At 37.1% G+C, this 19,814-nt stretch overlaps 4 protein-coding genes across 9 annotated transcripts; 2 read left to right on the forward strand and 2 right to left on the reverse strand.

Moving 5' to 3' along the window:
* The first annotated feature begins 212 nt into the window (after positions 1-212).
* Positions 213-1,958, forward strand: LOC121745601 (peroxidase N-like). The gene is made up of 4 exons (XM_042139564.1): positions 213-461; positions 542-724; positions 1,236-1,398; positions 1,479-1,958. Exons 1-4 carry the CDS (start codon positions 258-260, stop codon positions 1,889-1,891), a joined length of 963 nt encoding a protein of 320 aa, XP_041995498.1. The 5' UTR covers positions 213-257; the 3' UTR covers positions 1,892-1,958.
* Positions 1,959-2,032: 74 nt separating this feature from the next.
* Positions 2,033-4,900, reverse strand: LOC121745599 (GATA transcription factor 11-like). Of its 4 annotated transcripts, none has more exons than XM_042139562.1 (3): positions 4,744-4,900; positions 3,427-3,766; positions 2,033-2,993 (listed from the first exon to the last, which is right to left on the reverse strand). In XM_042139562.1, the coding sequence occupies exons 2-3, from the start codon at positions 3,757-3,759 to the stop codon at positions 2,307-2,309; spliced, it is 1,020 nt and encodes a 339-aa protein (XP_041995496.1). In that variant the 5' UTR covers positions 3,760-3,766; positions 4,744-4,900; the 3' UTR covers positions 2,033-2,306. The 4 variants fall into 4 exon arrangements, with proteins under 4 accessions (XP_041995496.1, XP_041995494.1, XP_041995497.1 ...); XM_042139560.1 differs by having other exon boundaries at positions 3,427-3,807; XM_042139563.1 differs by having other exon boundaries at positions 4,716-4,900.
* A 4,033-nt stretch (positions 4,901-8,933) lies between these two features.
* Positions 8,934-14,513, reverse strand: LOC121745581. Of its 3 annotated transcripts, none has more exons than XM_042139536.1 (15): positions 14,245-14,513; positions 13,649-13,789; positions 13,443-13,554; positions 13,226-13,348; positions 12,636-12,740; positions 11,980-12,063; positions 11,774-11,889; positions 11,304-11,405; positions 11,096-11,209; positions 10,920-10,976; positions 10,436-10,502; positions 10,224-10,277; positions 10,024-10,098; positions 9,440-9,475; positions 8,934-9,354 (listed from the first exon to the last, which is right to left on the reverse strand). In XM_042139536.1, exons 2-15 carry the CDS (start codon positions 13,666-13,668, stop codon positions 9,265-9,267), a joined length of 1,155 nt encoding a protein of 384 aa, XP_041995470.1. In that variant the 5' UTR covers positions 13,669-13,789; positions 14,245-14,513; the 3' UTR covers positions 8,934-9,264. The 3 variants fall into 3 exon arrangements, with proteins under 3 accessions (XP_041995470.1, XP_041995471.1, XP_041995472.1); XM_042139537.1 differs by having other exon boundaries at positions 13,649-13,804; XM_042139538.1 differs by lacking the exons at positions 13,649-13,789; positions 14,245-14,513 and having other exon boundaries at positions 13,448-13,559.
* Positions 14,514-15,347: 834 nt separating this feature from the next.
* Positions 15,348-18,698, forward strand: LOC121744810 (ruBisCO large subunit-binding protein subunit alpha). Its single transcript, XM_042138464.1, has 8 exons — positions 15,348-15,508; positions 15,605-15,785; positions 16,375-16,496; positions 16,675-16,882; positions 17,003-17,148; positions 17,263-17,569; positions 17,705-18,156; positions 18,254-18,698. Exons 1-8 carry the CDS (start codon positions 15,452-15,454, stop codon positions 18,548-18,550), a joined length of 1,770 nt encoding a protein of 589 aa, XP_041994398.1. The 5' UTR covers positions 15,348-15,451; the 3' UTR covers positions 18,551-18,698.
* Positions 18,699-19,814: the final 1,116 nt, after the last annotated feature.

Raw genomic sequence — 19,814 nt, forward strand, 5'->3', positions numbered from 1 at the left:
GTTATCATCACATAAAAAAGATTTCATAATTAGTCAACTAGTTGGAGCACTTGCCGCCGGCCGCCACACACGAGTGAAGTATAACGAACATTAGCAACATGCAATGTCTTGTCAATCTTCCATCTTATGTAATAATAAATCAAATGTATTAGGATTAGCTTTTGAAGTCATCTCACCCTAACGGAACAAAATCTTTTGCCTATAAATTGACACCATTAATCAACACGAAATAAACCAAGATAGGTGGCTTAAACATCATGGGCAAGTCTTACAAACTTAGGGTTGTGGCCCTTTTAATGCTGTGTGTGGTTGTCCGGTCTCAGCTAAGTTCAGATTTTTACTCTAGAAGTTGCCCCAACCTGCTAAACATTGTGCGACGAGAGGTTAGGAATGCGATAAAGAACGAGATGAGAATGGCTGCGTCTTTGCTTCGCCTCCATTTCCACGACTGCTTTGTCAATGTTAGTAAGCGATTGAATTGATCTCATTGTACAAGTGTCTTATTATTTTTGTTAAATGTATATCGATGATGTTGTTTTAGGGGTGCGATGGATCGGTGTTGTTGGATGGAAGTGAGGGAGAGAAGTTTGCTCTCCCTAACTTGAATTCGGCTAGAGGATATGAAGTGATCGACACAATCAAAAGTGCAGTGGAGACTGCATGTCGCGGCGTCGTTTCGTGTGCAGATATTCTCACCATAGCTGCACGAGACTCGGTTGTGTTGGTGAGTAATTGTGCCCAAGTTTTCTAAGTATGATGAAAAGTATTCTACACACAACTATATATAATTTGGTAGTAAACCACCCACCAATCATCTATGAATCAATCAACCAGGATCATCACATGTGATGTCACATCAACTATTATTTAATGTGATTAATTGATAGTATTAAAGTACAATACTACCTCCGATCGACTACCAATAGTTCTAGTACTACTTGATAGTCCAATAACATAATTTTAACGCAAAATTGATAAAAATATAAGACAATTTTAGAAAATTCTTCATTTTCAAAACATGTGAAAATAAAATATTAAATCATGAAATTATATTTCCAGTATTATCCTATCCTCGCATAAAACGTCTTTTGGTGATGCTCAAACAACGTTTTTTCAGTAATGTACTTTTTTTCTTTTTTCTTTTCTTTTTTCCTTTTCTATTTTGTTTATGGGACAATATCGTTTTGAACATCATGTTTTGTACGTACGAATGAGAAAATTGAGACTCCATGTAGAGTGGAGGTCCAACATGGAAGGTACTATTGGGAAGAAGAGACGGAGTATTTGCAAACCAAACAGCAGCCAATGATCTTCCTTCCCCCTTCGAGTCTCTTGATTCAATCATTTCCAAATTCGACGCGCTTGGCCTAAACATCACTGACGTCGTTGCTTTATCAGGTCAAACAATTTCTTACTTTTCGATCTCGTATTTATTTCACTGCGATCTACAATAACGATAAAAAAGATAATGATCTCAGGCGGTCACACGATCGGGTTAACAAAGTGCGCGCTCTTCAGCGACAGATTGTCCAACTTCAGCGGCAGTGGCGCGCCCGACCCCACTCTGGACAGCATCCTGATCCCGGAGCTCCAGTCCGCATGCCCCGCCAACAGCGACGGCAACAACACTGTGGCGCTCGACAACAGATCCAGAGACCTATTCGACAGAAATTACTTCGGGAATTTGTTGAAAGGGAGAGGAATTCTGCAGTCTGATCAAGTGCTGGTTGCCAACGATTCGGCGACCAAAGCCATTGCGCAGCTCTACAGTAACAACTCTGCGGTTTTCTTTTGTGACTTCGCGAACGCGATGATCAAGATGGGAAATATCGCCCCTCTAACCGGAGGGGATGGAGAGATTAGGAGCAACTGTAGGGTTGTCAACTCTTGATTTTAAGTAACTAAACATGTTCTGTGGAGTAATATTATAAAATGCAATGGACTATTGATAATGAAAATACACATAATTAACAAACTTAAGCAGAGTATGAATTAGTTGTTCATAAATTGGTAACAAGAAAGTGAAAGAATCTTAATAAGAAGGAAAATTGGCTTAACTTTTCAAAGAAGACAAATAGTATCATCATAACATAATGAAACTCTCTATTCTTACCACCAGCTTCATCACGACACTAATACAGTGAAAATTATCCTAAGCTAGGCTGGACTCAACTCGACTCGATTTTTTACAAGATTCTACCCAAGTCGCAGCAAGAAAAACAAACCTCGAAACCGGAGGAGAACTAAAACAAAGGCTAGGACTGACTACATTGGTTACCTAACTAAAACAGAGAGAGCACTCTGTTTCAGCAAATTGGATCAAGCAGATAGCTACTCACTGGGATGAACTCGAGCTGTGGAGACATCAAGGGCTGCTCCATTTTCTTACCTTTGTTCCTCATCTCTATCACCTTCTTGTGGGAGTTGGAGTGCAGAGTTGACACGAAAGTTGGACTCGCTGCTGGACGGTACTCTGGGAATAGGCGGCCGGATCGGTAACGGACACCGCATGCATTGCAGAGCGTCTTTGGCCCCAATGGGCCCTCCCTCCATTGTGGGGTTTTCGTTATTTCACAGTGAGTGCATTTTTTGATGGGACGCTGTTGAGCTGCATTTGCTGGCTGTGAATAACCAGATGACTGAGATGAGTCTTCCATCATTTGCTTGGGGGCGACTGGCGGATGAGTTGGTTTCTTTCTCCTCTCCTTTGTTTTCTTTGCATTGCAAGTCTTTCTGGAAGAGGTGGGGAGGATGGGCGATATTACGAGCCATGGACTCATGCCCGTTGGTCTAGCCCGTTTGGATCTTGCTCGCTTGGCTGGATGAGGCTTAAGCAAGCTCTTCCCAGTCGACGAGGAGATGCTGCTTTCAAGCACGGATACTGGGCTTTGTGACTGAAATGTGACAGTCTCTTGCACCTCAACGGATTTGTTCTGTTGAGAAATACACGAGCCAGAGGCATCTTCACTGAACCAGTAGGAATGCTGCTTTTCCTGGGGAGTAGCGTCAATCTTTACGTGATCAGCATTCGGGGAAAAACAAGGATGTAATAACCAAACAAGAAAAAAACCACCAAGTAGAAAAATCAAGGTTATATATTTGTAATATCAGATACAGGGGAAGTAAACAGATCCCATCAACTCTTAGAGCTACTTAGAAAAATAGTGATATCTAATAATTTTTTCCCAAAATTAGTGTGTAGGATGCATACAAACCAAAAACGAGCCCAACGAGATTAGGTAAACCAAATGAATATAACAATGGATATCTCATGCTTTTGACTCATCATCGTATGCATAATTAACTACTATTATATTAATTATACAACGTGCATGCACAAAAACTTGTGTAAGCAATCGAAAACTTCAATCAAACAATTCACCAATTCGTGAAACGAAAGATAGAACTGAATGAAAAGCAACTCACAAGAGCATCTGGTTTATGCATGAAAACTGGGGGCTCCGTCTCGACTTTGGTTTGAGCAACCGCTGGCTGCCCCATTAGCACGTCCATGGGAATAGGCTGCATGAAAACTGGAGGTCCCGTGTCGACTTTGGTTTGAGCAACCGTTGGCTGCCCCAATAGCACGTCCATCGGAATAGGCCCTAGATACTGCGACTTGCTAGCATCCCAATCGGCCCCCTCCAAACCCTCCATCGGAAAATCTGGGAAGTCCAGGATGCTACCAAGCATATTGTCCAACTCATCGTCTCCATCGATAGCTCCATCCCAGCAGCCATGAGGATCAACTTTAGCCATGTTCTGACTATTATTCATAAGCATAATCTATTAAGCCGACGCTCAACACTATAAAAACAAAAGTACACACCCATATATTGTCAATATCAAGAATACAGACACAGAAAATACAGACATGGTAACTATGAAGATTCTATAGTAAAAATATATTTCAAGATTTTATAAGACAAATTTGGGCAAAATTTATCCTTAAAATGGATGAGATTAATTCTGTGGATAATAGAGTGAGACATAAGTCGACAATGTATGACCAAATTATTATTATTATTATTATTATTATTATTTTATTATTATAACATGGATGTGGAGATTATAAAATTAGATAAATAGATGTATATAAGGCGGCACACAAGATTTAAACTTTGTGCTTAAAAGCGCTAAAAATCAATAATAATAGTACTAAAAGAATTATTTTTCTTTCCTTTTACTAAAAACAATACTTTTTTTTTCCTAAAAAAAAGGATTAAAAATACGCCTTACCATCAAAATTAAAAATCCTATAGTCTCAGCTCACGGATTAAAAAAACTTTAAATTCTTATTAACGCTAATCTACAATAAGCCTTCGAAAATAAATGAAAACTAGCCCCATTTGCCTTAGAAAATAAAATGGAAATAAAACAAAATAAAAATGGGAATTTTAGGAGGAAAAGTAAGGACAGTTTACCTAATAGTAATAACAAATGCCTAACATATTTCACGAAAAAACATAAAGAAAACCGCAAAAAGGGAAATAGAATATTCAAATTCAAAAAATATAGTACAATCCAAAAATCCATTTCTCCACTCACAAACACAAAACCTAAAAGCCATTCAGCCGCAGCCTCTGAAATGAAACAGATAACTCGAAATGAAAGAAGATACACAGGCACGAACATGCAGAGGGCACAAAAAAATTTAAAAAAATGTCAACTTTTGCAGAAAAAACACAGAAATGAAGATGAAAAATAGATTGCACCTCAGAAATGGTGGGACGAACGCGTTACCTTAAAAAACTTTTCAAGTCATTGGGGGGTTTTGCAGAGGGAATCAGTTTCAATTTTAGAGAAAAATGAAAAAAAAGGGAAAAAGGGTTTTGAGCAGTGGGGGAGATAGGGTAAAGAAGATAGAATGTGGGCTTTGTGTCTGAACTGTACAATTGGACTTTAATGGAAAAAAAAAGTAAGTACATTTGCATTGTTAACTTTAGTCAAAATGAAAAGGTTTTTTCATGAGGAGTGTTGGTTATCCTCTGCGGTGATGGTGCATGGGACAGACGGTGAACACGGGGCCCACGCTTGGTCATCGCTGTGATCTGCGGCAATTGCAAGACAAATGAGGGAAGTATTTTAATACCAATATTTACAAAATTAATACCCTACTATATATTTTGCGTTATATTGCTAACTGGTATTTACGTTATTAACTCTGTTAACTTATCAATATAGTGTATTAAAAATATTAATACGGTGACATTAAAATGTCAACACATATGTGTTAATATTTTAATGTGATTGTATTGACATTTTTAATACACCGCATTAATGAATTAACAGAGTTAGCAACTTAAATAATTAGTAATTGATCACACTCCATACTACTAGTATACAAAATGTTTTTTTTAAATGATAGAAACATTATCATTAAAAAGAAAATTTCCATACACCAATGGCGTATTTGGTAGTAAATTTTTAACCTTTCGTCAAATTTTGGTTGTGTTTATCAATTTTAAAATCTAATTGTAAATTATTAAGTTTTTATGATTTTGTAACCAATCAAGATTTTAGCATTAACATGAGTTGACATAAAACATAATTCAATAAATAAAATTATTTAATTTAGTATTATAATACTAAATTATTTCATTGGCTAAAATAAAATATCGTTTTAGTTGATGTCTAACATTGTGACTTAAGTAAGTCATCAAACTATGTTAGTTCTAAATCTTGATTGATGGGGAAATCATAACGAATCAACAGTTAATCTATAAAATCAAAGTAAAATTAAAATTTGATAACAGTTTAAAAATTTATAGGTAAGAGCATCCACAACGGTGGCAACACGCCGTCCGTCCGTCCTTGCCGCTGGCAAGGACACACTTGTCCGCCGCTGCGCTCTTGCAGCTGGCACGGACGTGCTCTTAGCTAAGAGCACGTCCGTGCCAGCGAGCAGGGCGACATGGCGCGTTTCTATTGGCCGTTGACATTTTTTTCTTTTTTTTTTCTTTTTTTAAAAAATAAAAAATAATACCAAAAATTAAAAAAAATATTTTCGGAATCCAAAAAATATACAGATTTTATTACCATTTTATTTTATTTTATTTTTATTTTCTTAAAAAAAAATTAATCCCAAAATCATCTATAAATTACACACATTCATCATCCATTTGGGCGAAATTCGGCCACGAGTAGTGGGTTTTTTTAATTTCATGAATTTAATTATGTAAATTTTAATTTTTAGGATTTAAATTATGTAATTTTTAATTTTTAACACTTTAATTATGTAATTTTTAATTTCTAGGATTTTAATTATGTAATTTTTATTTTTTTATAATTTGTAATATTATTTCGGTTATTTTTAATGAATTTTAATTTTGTGGAAATGTTTTTATTTAAATTTAATAATGGAATGGTGGGGCTCTCGTGCTCGTCCTTGCGGAAGAGCACGACTGTGGGTGTTGTGCTCTTGCCTAAGAGCAGACATAAAAAGTGGAGTTGGGCCCACAACCGTGCTCGTTGGCAAGAGCACGGTTGTGGATCCTCTAAATTACATTAAGAAAACATGACTAATTGTTATTGATAGAAGGAATCTATGTGGCGTATAATTGAAATGGGTCAATATCACAACTAAGGTTATTTAAGGATTATTGGATGGTTATTGTAGTGCATATCATAATAATGAATTTTAGTAATATATGTAGAGGAATGAAACTCAGATCCTTGGAAGCATAGTTGCCAATCTTGAAAAAATGTTTTGGGGCTGGCATGGTGCAATAATAATTTTGTAGGTGTGATGGATGACTCATGATATAAGGGTTTGAATTAATCATTACCAAGCAACAATCATCACAACTAACTGATAGCAAATTTGCACTACTATCTTGTGCCTCACTAAATACACTTTTTTTTAACTTTCATTGCAAATCATCCTTAATCTATTAATTTCAACCCAAGCTATCATGTGTTCAAGTGTATTGAAATACACTCAACCATATTACAGACTACATGTTAAAAAGTACGTAGAGAAATATTTATAATATGTGGAAAAGAGAATTATCGTAGAAAAATATCTACAGATAAAATTCACTAGAACTATATTTGATCGGTGTATAATAGAGAGTGGAGTGTTGATATGTGATGTTTTGTGCATAGTAGGAGTACTATTATTGGGCTAGAATTGAATGTAGGGGAGAGACAGCCACACACATATATCTCTGAAAATACGAACAATAATTTATGGGCGAATTAAATAAAATTCCAACATGTCACATGCCAAGTTAGAGGTAGTAGGGTTGGGCATTGGCTCAAAAACCCTATTACTCTCAATTCTGTAAAGGACTACAGATGGCCCTATTACATTATTGCTTCAACAAAAAACGCAATATTTTAAGAGCAAATTTTGAAATTTTAGGTGGCAATCATTTCTAATCACGATCCTTTATTTCTAAGTATTACTGTTCCCTTTTCTTCTATAATGCAATATATCATCCACCAAATTCCATTTTCCCTGTGTAATATAGTTACTTAAGGGAATGACAAAGAATAAAAATTCAAGATCACAACTTTTAAATACACTGTCATTTATTATAATTTGAAAACTTGTTCGACATCTTCTAATTGCCTTGAGCTTGAATTCAAATTTTTTTCAATATTATCGAAGTGGAGATAGCTTGAGAGAAATTGAAAGACCATTTCATGTCCCAGTTCTGTCCTATAGTAGTTACATGATGAAGCAGCAAGTATTTTCACAACAAAAACATAATGCGAATTTGAGTCGGTTGAACGTAAATATCATAGCAATCGTGGTTATCAACATGAATTTTCATGTTTGGTGTATTATAAGAGAATCGCCGTGGGTTGCGTTGTACTAGTAATGATTTAGTGATGTCCAAATGGTTAAGGCGGCAGGTTCCAGTTGGACATTCCGGTAGCTCTTCAGGTGTAGTGGCCTGCATAATATTGTAAGAGTCATTGAGAAAGAGAGAGAGATAGCAAATCAAATTAATAAGCTTGAATGTCATGTGAATGACCATAAAACAATGAGTTTTAGCTGAACTAAGAATGCCATCTCAATGATCAAGTTGCCGAGGTAACCCAGAACAAGGCTGATCACTCGGACTCGCAACAGTTGAGGATCCAATATCAACACACAGCTGTAAATTACTTGAAAGTCCTACTCACAGTAAATTGAGCTCCATCATCACATTCACACAGATATTACTATATCTTCTTAAATAAAAAAGTACATGTCAGTTAAACTCTAGTTTCACAAGCTCATAACTGTTCTGTTTATGCACACTTTGAAGAACATGATGGAGACCAAGTAAAATGCACAGTTAAATTTCTTTCCAACTTGAATGACAGCATACCATAACATAAGACAACTGGAACTACTTGATACTATTATTTATATTTATTATCTTCTCTCAGATACCGAAGTCGCACGGAATTATAAATTTCAAGGACCCCATAGCTCCCAACTTTTCTCTGCTAATGAATGGATAGCGAAAGAAATGAAAGAGAATGTGAAGCAGAAAAGTTAAACCAGTGTCCCATAAGTAAGCTCTTTTATATGATACCTCGAGGTAGTTCTTGACCAACCAGGCATGCCTTTTTCCCAACGCTCTGCTTGATTATCCATATTGTGGCAAGAGATTCATGATATCATCTATCAAGTGTAATTGTTACTCAATATTGGGGGAAAGTTATTTCATTTGGTTCCTCAGAAATGAGCTGGGACCCAATCACCTGAAACTTTGTTATGATATGCCATGTCGAATCTCCTAATCTTGACTGGGTCATAGTCAGATTGCCAACCAGTTTCTGATTGATCATAATCCAGAGGTTCCGAGACACCAAATAATTCATCTGGTGGATCATTCAATCCCACAAGACTTGAGTGTTCAGAAGGTGTTTTAAGTGATTCTTCCTCCATATCCTTACGAATGATTTGATGCACATAACAAAACTTTGATGTGTAGTTATAATACGGAGTATAATAGAAAATATAGGATCATCCCCTGGTTTAATATCGATCGCTGGAACAGAAATATATAGAATGGCACTTGGAATAAGATTCAGGTAAACAATTCTACATACCTGCTCCCAACACGTGCTCTTAAACATCATCTAATTCTAATGGTTATTTTACACTAATCTTAATGTGGGCAATCTACGCCTTGTGAAAAGCTGCATCCCACAGAAAGAATTAGGCTACAAAACAGCACTCGAGAATCCGAGATGATAGAAAAGTAAAGGAAAATGACATGTGATATACACACTATAGGGCAGGGTTGGCTGGCAGTCGCATTATTCTACACCTGGGAGTAAGTATGACTTGTCTGCAGTAGAAAGCCGATCCTGAAAAATCCTCCATTCATTTCTGCATCTCTCTCGTACCTATGATATGATGAAACGAAACAAAAACACTGCAAGATTATAGTGGTACTCAAACCAAGCTATACATAGTTATGGATGTACATACCCCTTGCCATGGAGCTTTTCCATTATCAGACTCTCCCTGCGGATTGTAATAAATTTGAATTTAGTGACACTTCCAACGACAATTCTGAGTAAGTAGTGAAAGAATGGCATATGATATGACACACCAAAGGAAAAGCAAGTGACTATTGCTTATCAACAAGTGGCAAGGGTACAGAGGATAGTTATTGTCATACAAAAGTTTGGAAGGAGCAAAAGCATCCCACACATCCTAAACATTTGAAAGCCTGATTTACTGTTAAATTTTAATCACAAACTGTCACATCCAAACTATTGAGCATTAAATCTGGTCTGTATCCAACTCCCCTACACACAAAATACCCAAAAAGTAATGTCCTTATCAAACTGATCTCTACTGAATATAAATAGTAGTAGTAGTAGTTTCGAACTTTTTATTTTTTTTAGTTGTAGTTTCAAACTTATCTCTACTGAATATAAATAGTAGTTCCAATGTGATGGTAGAATACACCTTAGAGCTAATATACACATTCAAGAAAACTGATTTAGACAAAAAGATCCAGCAAGTAGGTTGGAAGATTAAACTGTTAGGAAGGTATATTTCTAAACCTGATTTCCAAGTGATGGAATCACTTGATGAACAATCCATTGTGAGTCAACGACACCAATTTTTTCATGTGCAGGCTGCAGGGCAAAACAGAAGTGAGAATTAGATTGACCAAGGAGGTGGAAATTGAGAGCCACCCATGTTGAAAACAAATGCAACATAAAACAGGAGTGATTGCCCACACACAGAGATAGAAACTAACATCAACACATCTTCTTAATGCAAAATCCAATCCCCATCCATGTACCAAATCATTCTGCGAGCAAGATTATAAAGAGTTAGGGTTAAATAACAATCTCGACTAATTTTTTTTATGTTAAAAAAAAGGAATCTGGGAAGTTCTGAGATAAACAAGAAAATCATGTGCACAAGACTTGAGAAGCAGAGTGGTATTCCGCAAATTGGGACAAACACCTGAATCATATGCCAAACACATTTCCAAGCTTCACGTGAAAATACTGGAGCCATGATTTCTACGAAGCTGCAAAATGGTAAAATACAAATTATTCTAGTGACACTTACCAGATGAAAATGCCTAGGTCAGGAGTTAAATTAATATATAAAGATATGTAAATATGTCAATCTTTACGCGGCAAGGGAAATTAACAGCTTACAAAATGGTTCAAAGAGAAGTCTAATTTTTAACCCTTCGCAATTTTATGTAGTGAGGGATGTTCTTGAATTAAGAGGCACCCTTTTCTCTCACCATAACAGAATTTCAAAGAAAATTTCCAAACATTATCTATATGAAAAATTATACCTTAAATATCGATTTGGTACAGAATATCACAGTTGATGGTATTACCCAGGAATTCCAGACAGACACGGCTCAATGCATGTACAGATACATGCAGAAACAAAAGAAATATAGAAATGCATATTCACTGAAAGTACTTACGCTGCACATGGAGGCAAGAGTGGATCGCTGCACCACCCTGGTTTCTCCTCGGTATCCCTGTTTATCAATCAACTTGCATTTCACAAATACATATCTCCTCTTTGCTAGGAAAGAGGTTAATGTAGAAAATAAAGGGAAGGGGAGGTTGGGGCTGAACTCTTAATCAGAGTACTTACTTGTGAACTTCTCTGTCACCTCTCCTCTTAGTCATCTGCCATGTAAGTCCGTTGTTGGGTTCAAGCCCTGGTTGGGATATCTCTAACCCATGTTTTTTAACTAACTGAATATACCTACCAAGTCAGGTAAGTAACAGATAAATTGATGGGAAATAGGTTGTCATATACATGACCTGAAATTTTTGGAACAATAGAAAAAGGTTATTACTTATCAGCATTGAAGTGTTCAACTCCAAGATCTTCGTCCCAAATGAAAATGTAATCATAAGCTGATACAACATTTGGGTGTAAAAACCTCTTTGCATACCACCTGTATAAGCCGGAACATGGAAGTTGATAAAAGTGGAGAAATTTAGTCTAACTTTCCAAAAAAAAACAAGAGGTAATCAGATTTTGCTAAATCTCCTCTACTATAATTCTTAATTTTATCAGATGTGTCTAATAATGAATAAACAAGAGCTAATCAGATTATGCTAAATCTCCTCTATCAGGTTACAAAATTGTAATGGAATTAGTCAGAAAGATATTTATAGTGAGTTTAAACATTGACAGGCACCAACAAACTTGCTATTTTAGCATAAAGTGTGATCCCATCAGAACACACCACATAGGTTCTATTCCAAAATGATACAGTAATAGAAAAGGCACAGAATCTTGCAAAAACATGGAGATTATTACCACTTTGTTTGTTTCCTTGCACTGACATGTATGACATGATGTGACCACTCTAACTGATCCCATTCACTGGCTCGACCGTCATAATGAAAAAGCAATATTTGAAAATCCTCAGAGAACTGCAGAGTTATACCAAAACTAAAATTTAAAATAATTGCTCTCAAGGGTAAGAAAAGACATGCTGTAACATGATAACATTCTAAACTAACCTTTTTCACTGCTGCATCAATATGGTACATCTGTTCGAAACCAACTGTAAATGTCACTAGGTACTTTGGCTTTCTTTTCAGATCCTGAGAATTCCAGCATGTAGATGTAAGCAAAATCCTATTGCATGAAATCTAGTGCAAGATATGTTCTACTATATGTTTATCTATACATAATTTTCTCTCCTTTAGAAATTCAAACCCCTGTGCTGACTCATCTAACAAGGAGATGCATCCTACGTCAATTTTCACGATCGAAGGTTGAAAATGGTTCTATGTTCTTATTTTAAATAGGTTCTCGTCTAAACCTCTCCCATTATTAATAGATAGATAGATGGATAAAGTGTTTGAAGTTGTGGATATATGTTGATCCACCTACGAATGAAAATTATATCACAGCAATTTAATAACTACAACCATAAAACTGCATCAATATCAGGACACATAATTAGTGAAGCCATCAGTGATTGTCTACCAGTTCATCCCATGCGGCAAGTACGCAGCAACCAATAAGTTAGTCAACTCAACAAATAATTGAAGCCACCCAAGGCTGAGAGAATCTAAATACTCAGTGTGTTCAGAATGAAACATTTATTATCCAGTAAAAACACAGATTCACAGACTTTTTGGGCTATCATCATTTTCAACTTTTTAATTACCTCTTTAGGGTCACCCCATAATCTCCGTAAATAAAAGTCGGATTCTGGGACAACAATTCCTGGTGGCAAAGACTCTGCACCGCGGGGATTTGTAGGAACATAAATCTGAAATCCAAAAAGATGGTGGTTAAATATCCCCTCGTGAATATTAAACCAATTGCGGAATAAATATGAACATTATCAAACAATTGGTGCAAGCTATGGCAACAGACTCTTGCACCTACAACACCTTAAATTTTCAGAAATAGATTGAACACCAATTTCAGTGATATGGAAAGAGCAAGCTTATGCATGTAATCCCGGTAAATTAGGTGATCGAACATAAGGGTGCAAACGATTTACCTTAGGTTTTAATCAGTGCAAATGAAAATGCAATATTACAATGACAAGCATAGCCACTTCGTGTTGGCTTTTAACTTGTTACAAGCCAGGGAAGCAACACTGTGTGCTGTCCAAAAGATTAGTTGTGTTCATGTAGACTAGTACAGGCAGCTGAAAATAGATCAATGAATACAGCCAATGCTAATCTTCAAATAAACTAGAAATTTAGTGACAAGAGTATGAAGAACATACTACAAAAAAAATCTGACCTTAGGTGTTGAATGACTACTTCTGGTACCATGGTTTTCTGGAAAACTGCTATTAGTAGAACTATGAGGATATTCTGTAAATGCTATGTCTAGAGATGTCATTAAACTTGAAGGTAGATTAATCTGCCAGAAAAAAGACAGACAATAAGGACGGAGTATAATGAACCTAATTGGTGATGGTGACACACATCAAGTTACTTGGTAATTTAGAGCATACCTTACTTAAGTAAAAGGATGGAAACAAAGCACCTATAAAATATCCCAGGACCATTCCCATGATTGTTGTTAATAGAAGTCGCGCAGTGTCATTTGATCTCCTTAAGACCCCACTGCGTAAGCAAAGAAACTAATATGTAAGCTACCCGTTTGCCAGATGTAGCAGTTTATACAACTTCGTATAGCAACATCAACATCCACACAAACCTGCGATGTGAGGTTCCCATTATGATGAAAAGAGTCGCACAACTCAAAGGTAAGGAAAAACCTACGATTCAATAAACTCAAGCAGAATATACTGAAGTTGCCTCTTCAATAACTTGAATTTGCTCCATACAAATTGGATTCCTACATAGTATCAAACTTTTGCATCATGAGTCATTAGACATTCATATATAGTTCTTAAACTCGAGACCTAGAAGAATCATTTCCAATCATTTAGCAGGTGTCACCACAAAACAACAAATCACCAAAAAGCAGGAAAAACAGTAACCTCAAATGTTCATTTACAGCATTTATCAAAACAAAACAACAACAGCATTGCTCAAGTTTCTATTTTCCGGAAACTGCTCCTCCAAAAGCTGCTGCCGCAGTACGTACGGTACCACCGTCCGGCGCTATCAGAAATCAATCGACACAGTGACACAAACACACTCGACACTGATCGGAATGTTGATTTTTTAGACTCGTAGCAGCATTACGAATTACATAAATCTTAAACCCAAGCTTCTTATTCCAAACATACAGTAGAAAACTCAAGTGTCACTAATGAGCCTAGATTATCACGGGAAACACCGAAATACCTTCCGAATTCCGTATCCTTGTGAAGATCGATCACTACAAGCCCCAGATGCATAAGAAACAGAAACAAATTTCAACAGAAAAATACTCCTATGATACGGAAAAAGGAATGGATTATATCATATAGTAGTAGCTCAGAATTTGAAATGCGTGAGAGAAGATAAAATAGAGTTAGGAGATGGCTACGAATGCCGTCGCCATCCGATGGAGAGACACTCAATGATCAAAGAGATTGTATGTTTCATATGGTTAGAGAATGCCGGTGGAAATTAGTTGAGATGAAGGTATAGCATATTAACCCCTGAAAATTACAGAAATTACAACAGGTCCACCAATTTAAGATTAATTATACTTTATGAAAAATCAAACGCACTGTGCGAGAATTATAGAAATGGCTGAATGGTTCTCGAAATTGAATATTGGTAGAAGTAGGGATGTCAATCGGGCCGGCCCTACTCGGGTTGCGGGTCAATCGGGTGCAGACTAATCGGGTTGTGAATTCTTTCGGGTTGTAAAAGTTCAACTCTAACCCTAAAAGGTTCGGTTACGGGCTAGCCCATCGGGTTAATCGGGTCAATCCAATAAATAATGATGAAAATTAGTTATATTCATAAAATGTAAAATATTTAATTATGATAAATTTGAAATATATGGTCAAACTCAATCATAAACATGATCAAATATTAATATTTGAGATATTTCGTGAAATTTTAATGCATGTTTTAGAAATTTAAATATTTTTTTAAGTGAATTTGAAGTTTTTAATTTATTTATCAATTATTATATTAATAAAAATTTAATATATAATTTGTATAATTAATATAAAATTGAAAGTTATTTTGTAGTTATCTATATTATAAAATTAATCAATGAATTGTCGAATTAGAAGTAAAAAATAGAATAATAGAAATTTTATCGGGTTTTCGGGTCTAGCCCTAATGGGTCGCGGGTTAATCGGGTGCGGGCTAATCGAGTTTTAATTTTATCGGGCTAGAAATTTTCAGTGCTAATCCTATAAATTTGACAGCCTATTCGGGCCCGTCCACGAGTTGCGGGCTACTTTGGCATCCCTAGAAGTATCTTCTGGAACATCTCACCTCACTCTCTCTATAAGCCCTAGTTTGTCTGACCTCACTCCCACCAAACCCCTAACAGAACCCTCATTTCTTCTTCAATCTCCTAATTCCGCAAAGCTCTCAATCTGCAGAAATGGCGTCGGCAAATGCAATCTCTACAGCCTCCATCCTCCCTTCCTCCTCTAAGCAGGTGCCGCACTTGCACACTTTTTCTGTTTATTTTAATTGGTTGACCTCTGTTTTTTTTCTATGTATGTTAATTTGTTTATTCATTTCGGTGTTTTAGGATGGATTGAAGAATAGGAAGGTGAACCAGTTATTGCAGCAGGGGCAGAAGCAGTCCAGGAATCGGTTTGTTGTGAGGGCCAATGCAAAGGAGATCGCTTTTGATCAGAAATCGCGGTCTGCAATGCAGTCCGGGATCGATAAGCTCGCCAGCGCTGTCGGCCTTACTCTTGGTCCCAGGGGTAATTTCTGGATAACTTGGTGTTGTTAGCACATCTTTGTTTGCTTCAATATCTGTAAATTTGTCAAATCAATTGACCAATGGCGGTGTTGGTTTTGGTATTTGTTGTTTGACTTTCTTTCCGGCCTTATTATGAGGTGGGGTGAGAGAAAAATCATGTCTTTGATTGATATCTACATGGTTGTTGTTCACCTTGGTGATGATTTGGTAGTTGACTGTAACTATTTTATGTATATGTTTTACGGTTAACTGCATAGCAGACTCTTGTTAGGGTGGTTTGTCTGTGTGGGAATGATAAGAATTGTGAATCGCCTTGTCTTGTGAAGCTTTTGTGGACAGTGTAGGTTCCATTGTGCGATGATGTTAAACAATGCAAATTTAATTGTCCTTTAGTGTAGTTGAAATTAAATATCTAGCAAATGATTTGTGCTGCAGAGTTTACGGAGCTAGACCATATAAGCTACCATTATAATTGTTTGTTTGTGTTCTTGGCTAGTAGTGTTCTGCACTTTCTGGGTGCTGGTTAAGCTGGTGTGTGACTTGGTTCTTTGTGCTGTTACACCCAGTTTAAGTTTGATAACTTCGTGTAGGAAGGAATGTTGTCTTGGATGAGTTTGGGTCCCCAAAGGTGGTCAATGATGGGGTCACAATCGCACGCGCCATTGAGTTGCCTGATGCTATGGAAAATGCTGGCGCTGCTTTGATTAGGGAGGTTAGTTCTTCATCTTTGGTCTTCTCTGTTATTGGAAAATCAGTTTACCATTTTTAGCATTCTGCCATTCTTACACAGGGGATTCAGAGCAAGCCATTTGTTTGGTTGACTTTGACATAAATATCACGACCCTGCTTATGTTATTGAATCTGTTACTGAGTTTGCATTTCATGTCAAGGTTGCTAGCAAGACGAATGATTCTGCCGGTGATGGGACTACTACTGCATCTGTTCTTGCACGTGAAATTGTCAAACTTGGCCTCCTCAGTGTTACATCTGGTGCTAATGCAGTTGCTGTAAAGAAAGGCATTGATAAAACCGTGCAGGGTTTGGTTGATGAGCTCGAAAAGAAGGCTAGGCCTGTCAAGGGCCGGGATGATATTAAAGGTATTGCATTCATGACTCATGAGGTTGCACCTGTCAAGTTCATATGGTGTTCTTCGGATGATGTCACTACATATAAAAACTAGTGGTTCCTATGCTGACTTTTTTCTGCTGTTGTTGCAGCCATTGCCTCCATCTCTGCTGGGAATGATGAGACAATTGGGACAATGATTGCTGATGCAATTGACAAGGTTGGGCCGGATGGTGTTCTGTCCATCGAGTCATCCTCCTCATTTGAGACCACTGTTGATGTAGAAGAAGGAATGGAGGTATGCATCAGGGGGTTTTCATTTTTGTGTGTGAGCATGTGCTGTGTCTTTCTTGTGTTGTGTTTTTTATCTTGTTAAAATTGCTTTACCAATGCTGGTATTTCCTAACCACAGATTGACAGAGGATATATCTCTCCGCAATTTGTCACAAACCCTGAGAAGCTGAGTGTTGAGTTTGAGAATGCTAGGGTATTAGTTACAGACCAGAAGATCTCAGCAATCAAGGACATCATTCCTTTGTTAGAGAAAACTACCCAGTTAAGGGCACCTTTACTCATTATTGCTGAAGATGTCACTGGAGAAGCTTTGGCAACTCTCGTTGTAAACAAGCTCCGAGGTATTGTGAATGTGGCTGCCATCAAAGCCCCCGGATTCGGAGAACGGAGGAAAGCGCTTCTCCAGGATATTGCTATTTTGACTGGTATGTCACATGTAGATGAATATGTTGTGTAGTAAAAAACAAGGGGGTTCCACAGGCAGTCGAGCATGGAACATCATTTCATGTCTCCCCTGAGGATCTTGTGCAAGCTTTTCATTCAGTTTTCCTATGTTGCAGGAGCCGAGTATCAAGCTACTGATTTGGGATTGCGCGTGGAAGACACTGATATCGACCAGCTTGGTGTAGCTAGAAAGATAACCATCACCAAGGACTCCACAACTCTAATCGCAGATGCTGCATCCAAGGATGAGCTGCAATCTAGAATTGCTCAGCTTAAAAGGGAGTTGTCTGAGACTGATTCTGTTTATGACTCTGAGAAACTTGCTGAGAGAATTGCCAAGCTGTCTGGTGGTGTTGCTGTTATCAAAGTTGGTGCTGCAACAGAGACTGAGCTTGAAGACCGCAAGCTCCGCATCGAAGATGCCAAAAATGCAACATTTGCTGCCATTGAGGAAGGCATCGTGCCCGGTGGCGGAGCTGCACTGGTTCATCTCTCGACTTACGTCCCTGCGATCAAGGACAAGCTTGAAGATGCCGATGAGCGGCTTGGTGCTGATATCATACAAAAGGTGACAACTGCTTCACTTTTTAATATATATGACACAGAAAGTTTTTCATATTTGTTAGATGTCATTAAAATGAGAATGTATTGCAATGTAATTGCAGGCTTTAGTAGCGCCAGCAGCTTTGATTGCCCAAAACGCTGGGGTGGAAGGCGAGGTAGTCGTGGAAAAAGTGAGGGCCAATGAATGGGAGTTTGGTTACAACGCGCTGACTGATTCGTACGAGAACTTGGTAGAATCGGGAGTGATCGACCCAGCTAAGGTGACGAGATGTGCGCTGCAAAATGCAGCTTCAGTTGCTGGAATGGTGCTCACCACACAAGCCATTGTCGTCGAGAAAGCGAAGCCTAAAGCGCCAGTCGCTGCCGGGCAGCCACCGGCAGGCAGCTACTCAGTCTAATCTGGGAAATTTTTAGGTGAGGAGAGGGATTGTTTTGGTGTGTTTTTCAAGTGAGCTGAATTTCGTATGTTGTTCCACATCAATCAACCTATTTAGCTGACTTCATATTGTAGTCTTATATACTCCTAATAAAATTCCTTTTTGCATACTCGAGCTGCTAGTTATTGAAATATCTTCTCTTCCCACATCAACAAATTGGTGATTCTAAATCCTATAAATGAGTGGATAATCCTTCCACCAAATGAGGCCTTTTAAGAAGGTGATTACCCCCTCTCTAACATGGTACAAGTGGACCTAAACTAGTGATGAGCCATTTTGTTTCAAGTGTGAAAGTCTCATGATATTTTTTGTTGAATCCAAACTATAATCTTTGGAGTTAGGATACGAATCTACCATTAAACAATTTTAAAAATAAATAATATGCTTCTTTTAGAAGAAAAAAAAAAGCACTGTTTCTTCACAAAACCCAAAGAATGTCATCTTTTATTATTTTCCTCCAACTTTACGACCAGAAAATGATTTCACGTGGAATCTCTTTTGAATCTTTTCTAGTGTGTAATGGAGACATAAATCTAGGAAGTAACTTGTCAACTAATTTTGTTGAAGTGGGAGCCACTCGCATAGTATTATTTGTTTGAATCTTTGGCTTACAATCATTTATTTACCTGTCACTTTCTTTCAATAATCAGTATGGGCGAGCAATAAGTTTTCATTTAAAGCACTGGAATTGACGCCTTGGTGCAAAATTTAATAATTACTACTACCAAAATACAATATCGCATCATACTACCAAAATACAATATCAAGTTTATATTGAGTATTATGTATGTGAAACTTTACCAAATATCCAAAAAAAATCAGTCATATATGTGTGATGTGTCCAATATATTTTTATCCTTTTGTTTTGAATAACGGTCCCTACTTTTATTTAGAATGTTTTTGGCGTGGGAATCATATGGAGAAGCCAACACTTGAAAACTTTAAAGAGTCACGTTTGTGTGAAAGCTACGGCAATTGAATGCCATGTCCCCATTATTTTCAATTCCCATCTTAATGATCCTATCAATTGATCTTTTAAGTATTATTGTAAATCTATCATACCTTGTGTTTGGAGAACAAATATTTTGATTAATTTTTAATTTATCAGTGACACTCCGTCCATTCTGCTATAAAAAAATGTAAAGCTTCATTTTTTTTTCAAATTGAGCATAAATTACTATATGGGAGCTGGATATAGTAATAGTTAGGCTTAAAACAAAGGAGT

This window comes from Salvia splendens, chromosome 8 (genome assembly GCF_004379255.2).
Source record: "Salvia splendens isolate huo1 chromosome 8, SspV2, whole genome shotgun sequence".
NCBI classification, from domain to species: Eukaryota; Viridiplantae; Streptophyta; class Magnoliopsida; order Lamiales; family Lamiaceae; genus Salvia; species Salvia splendens.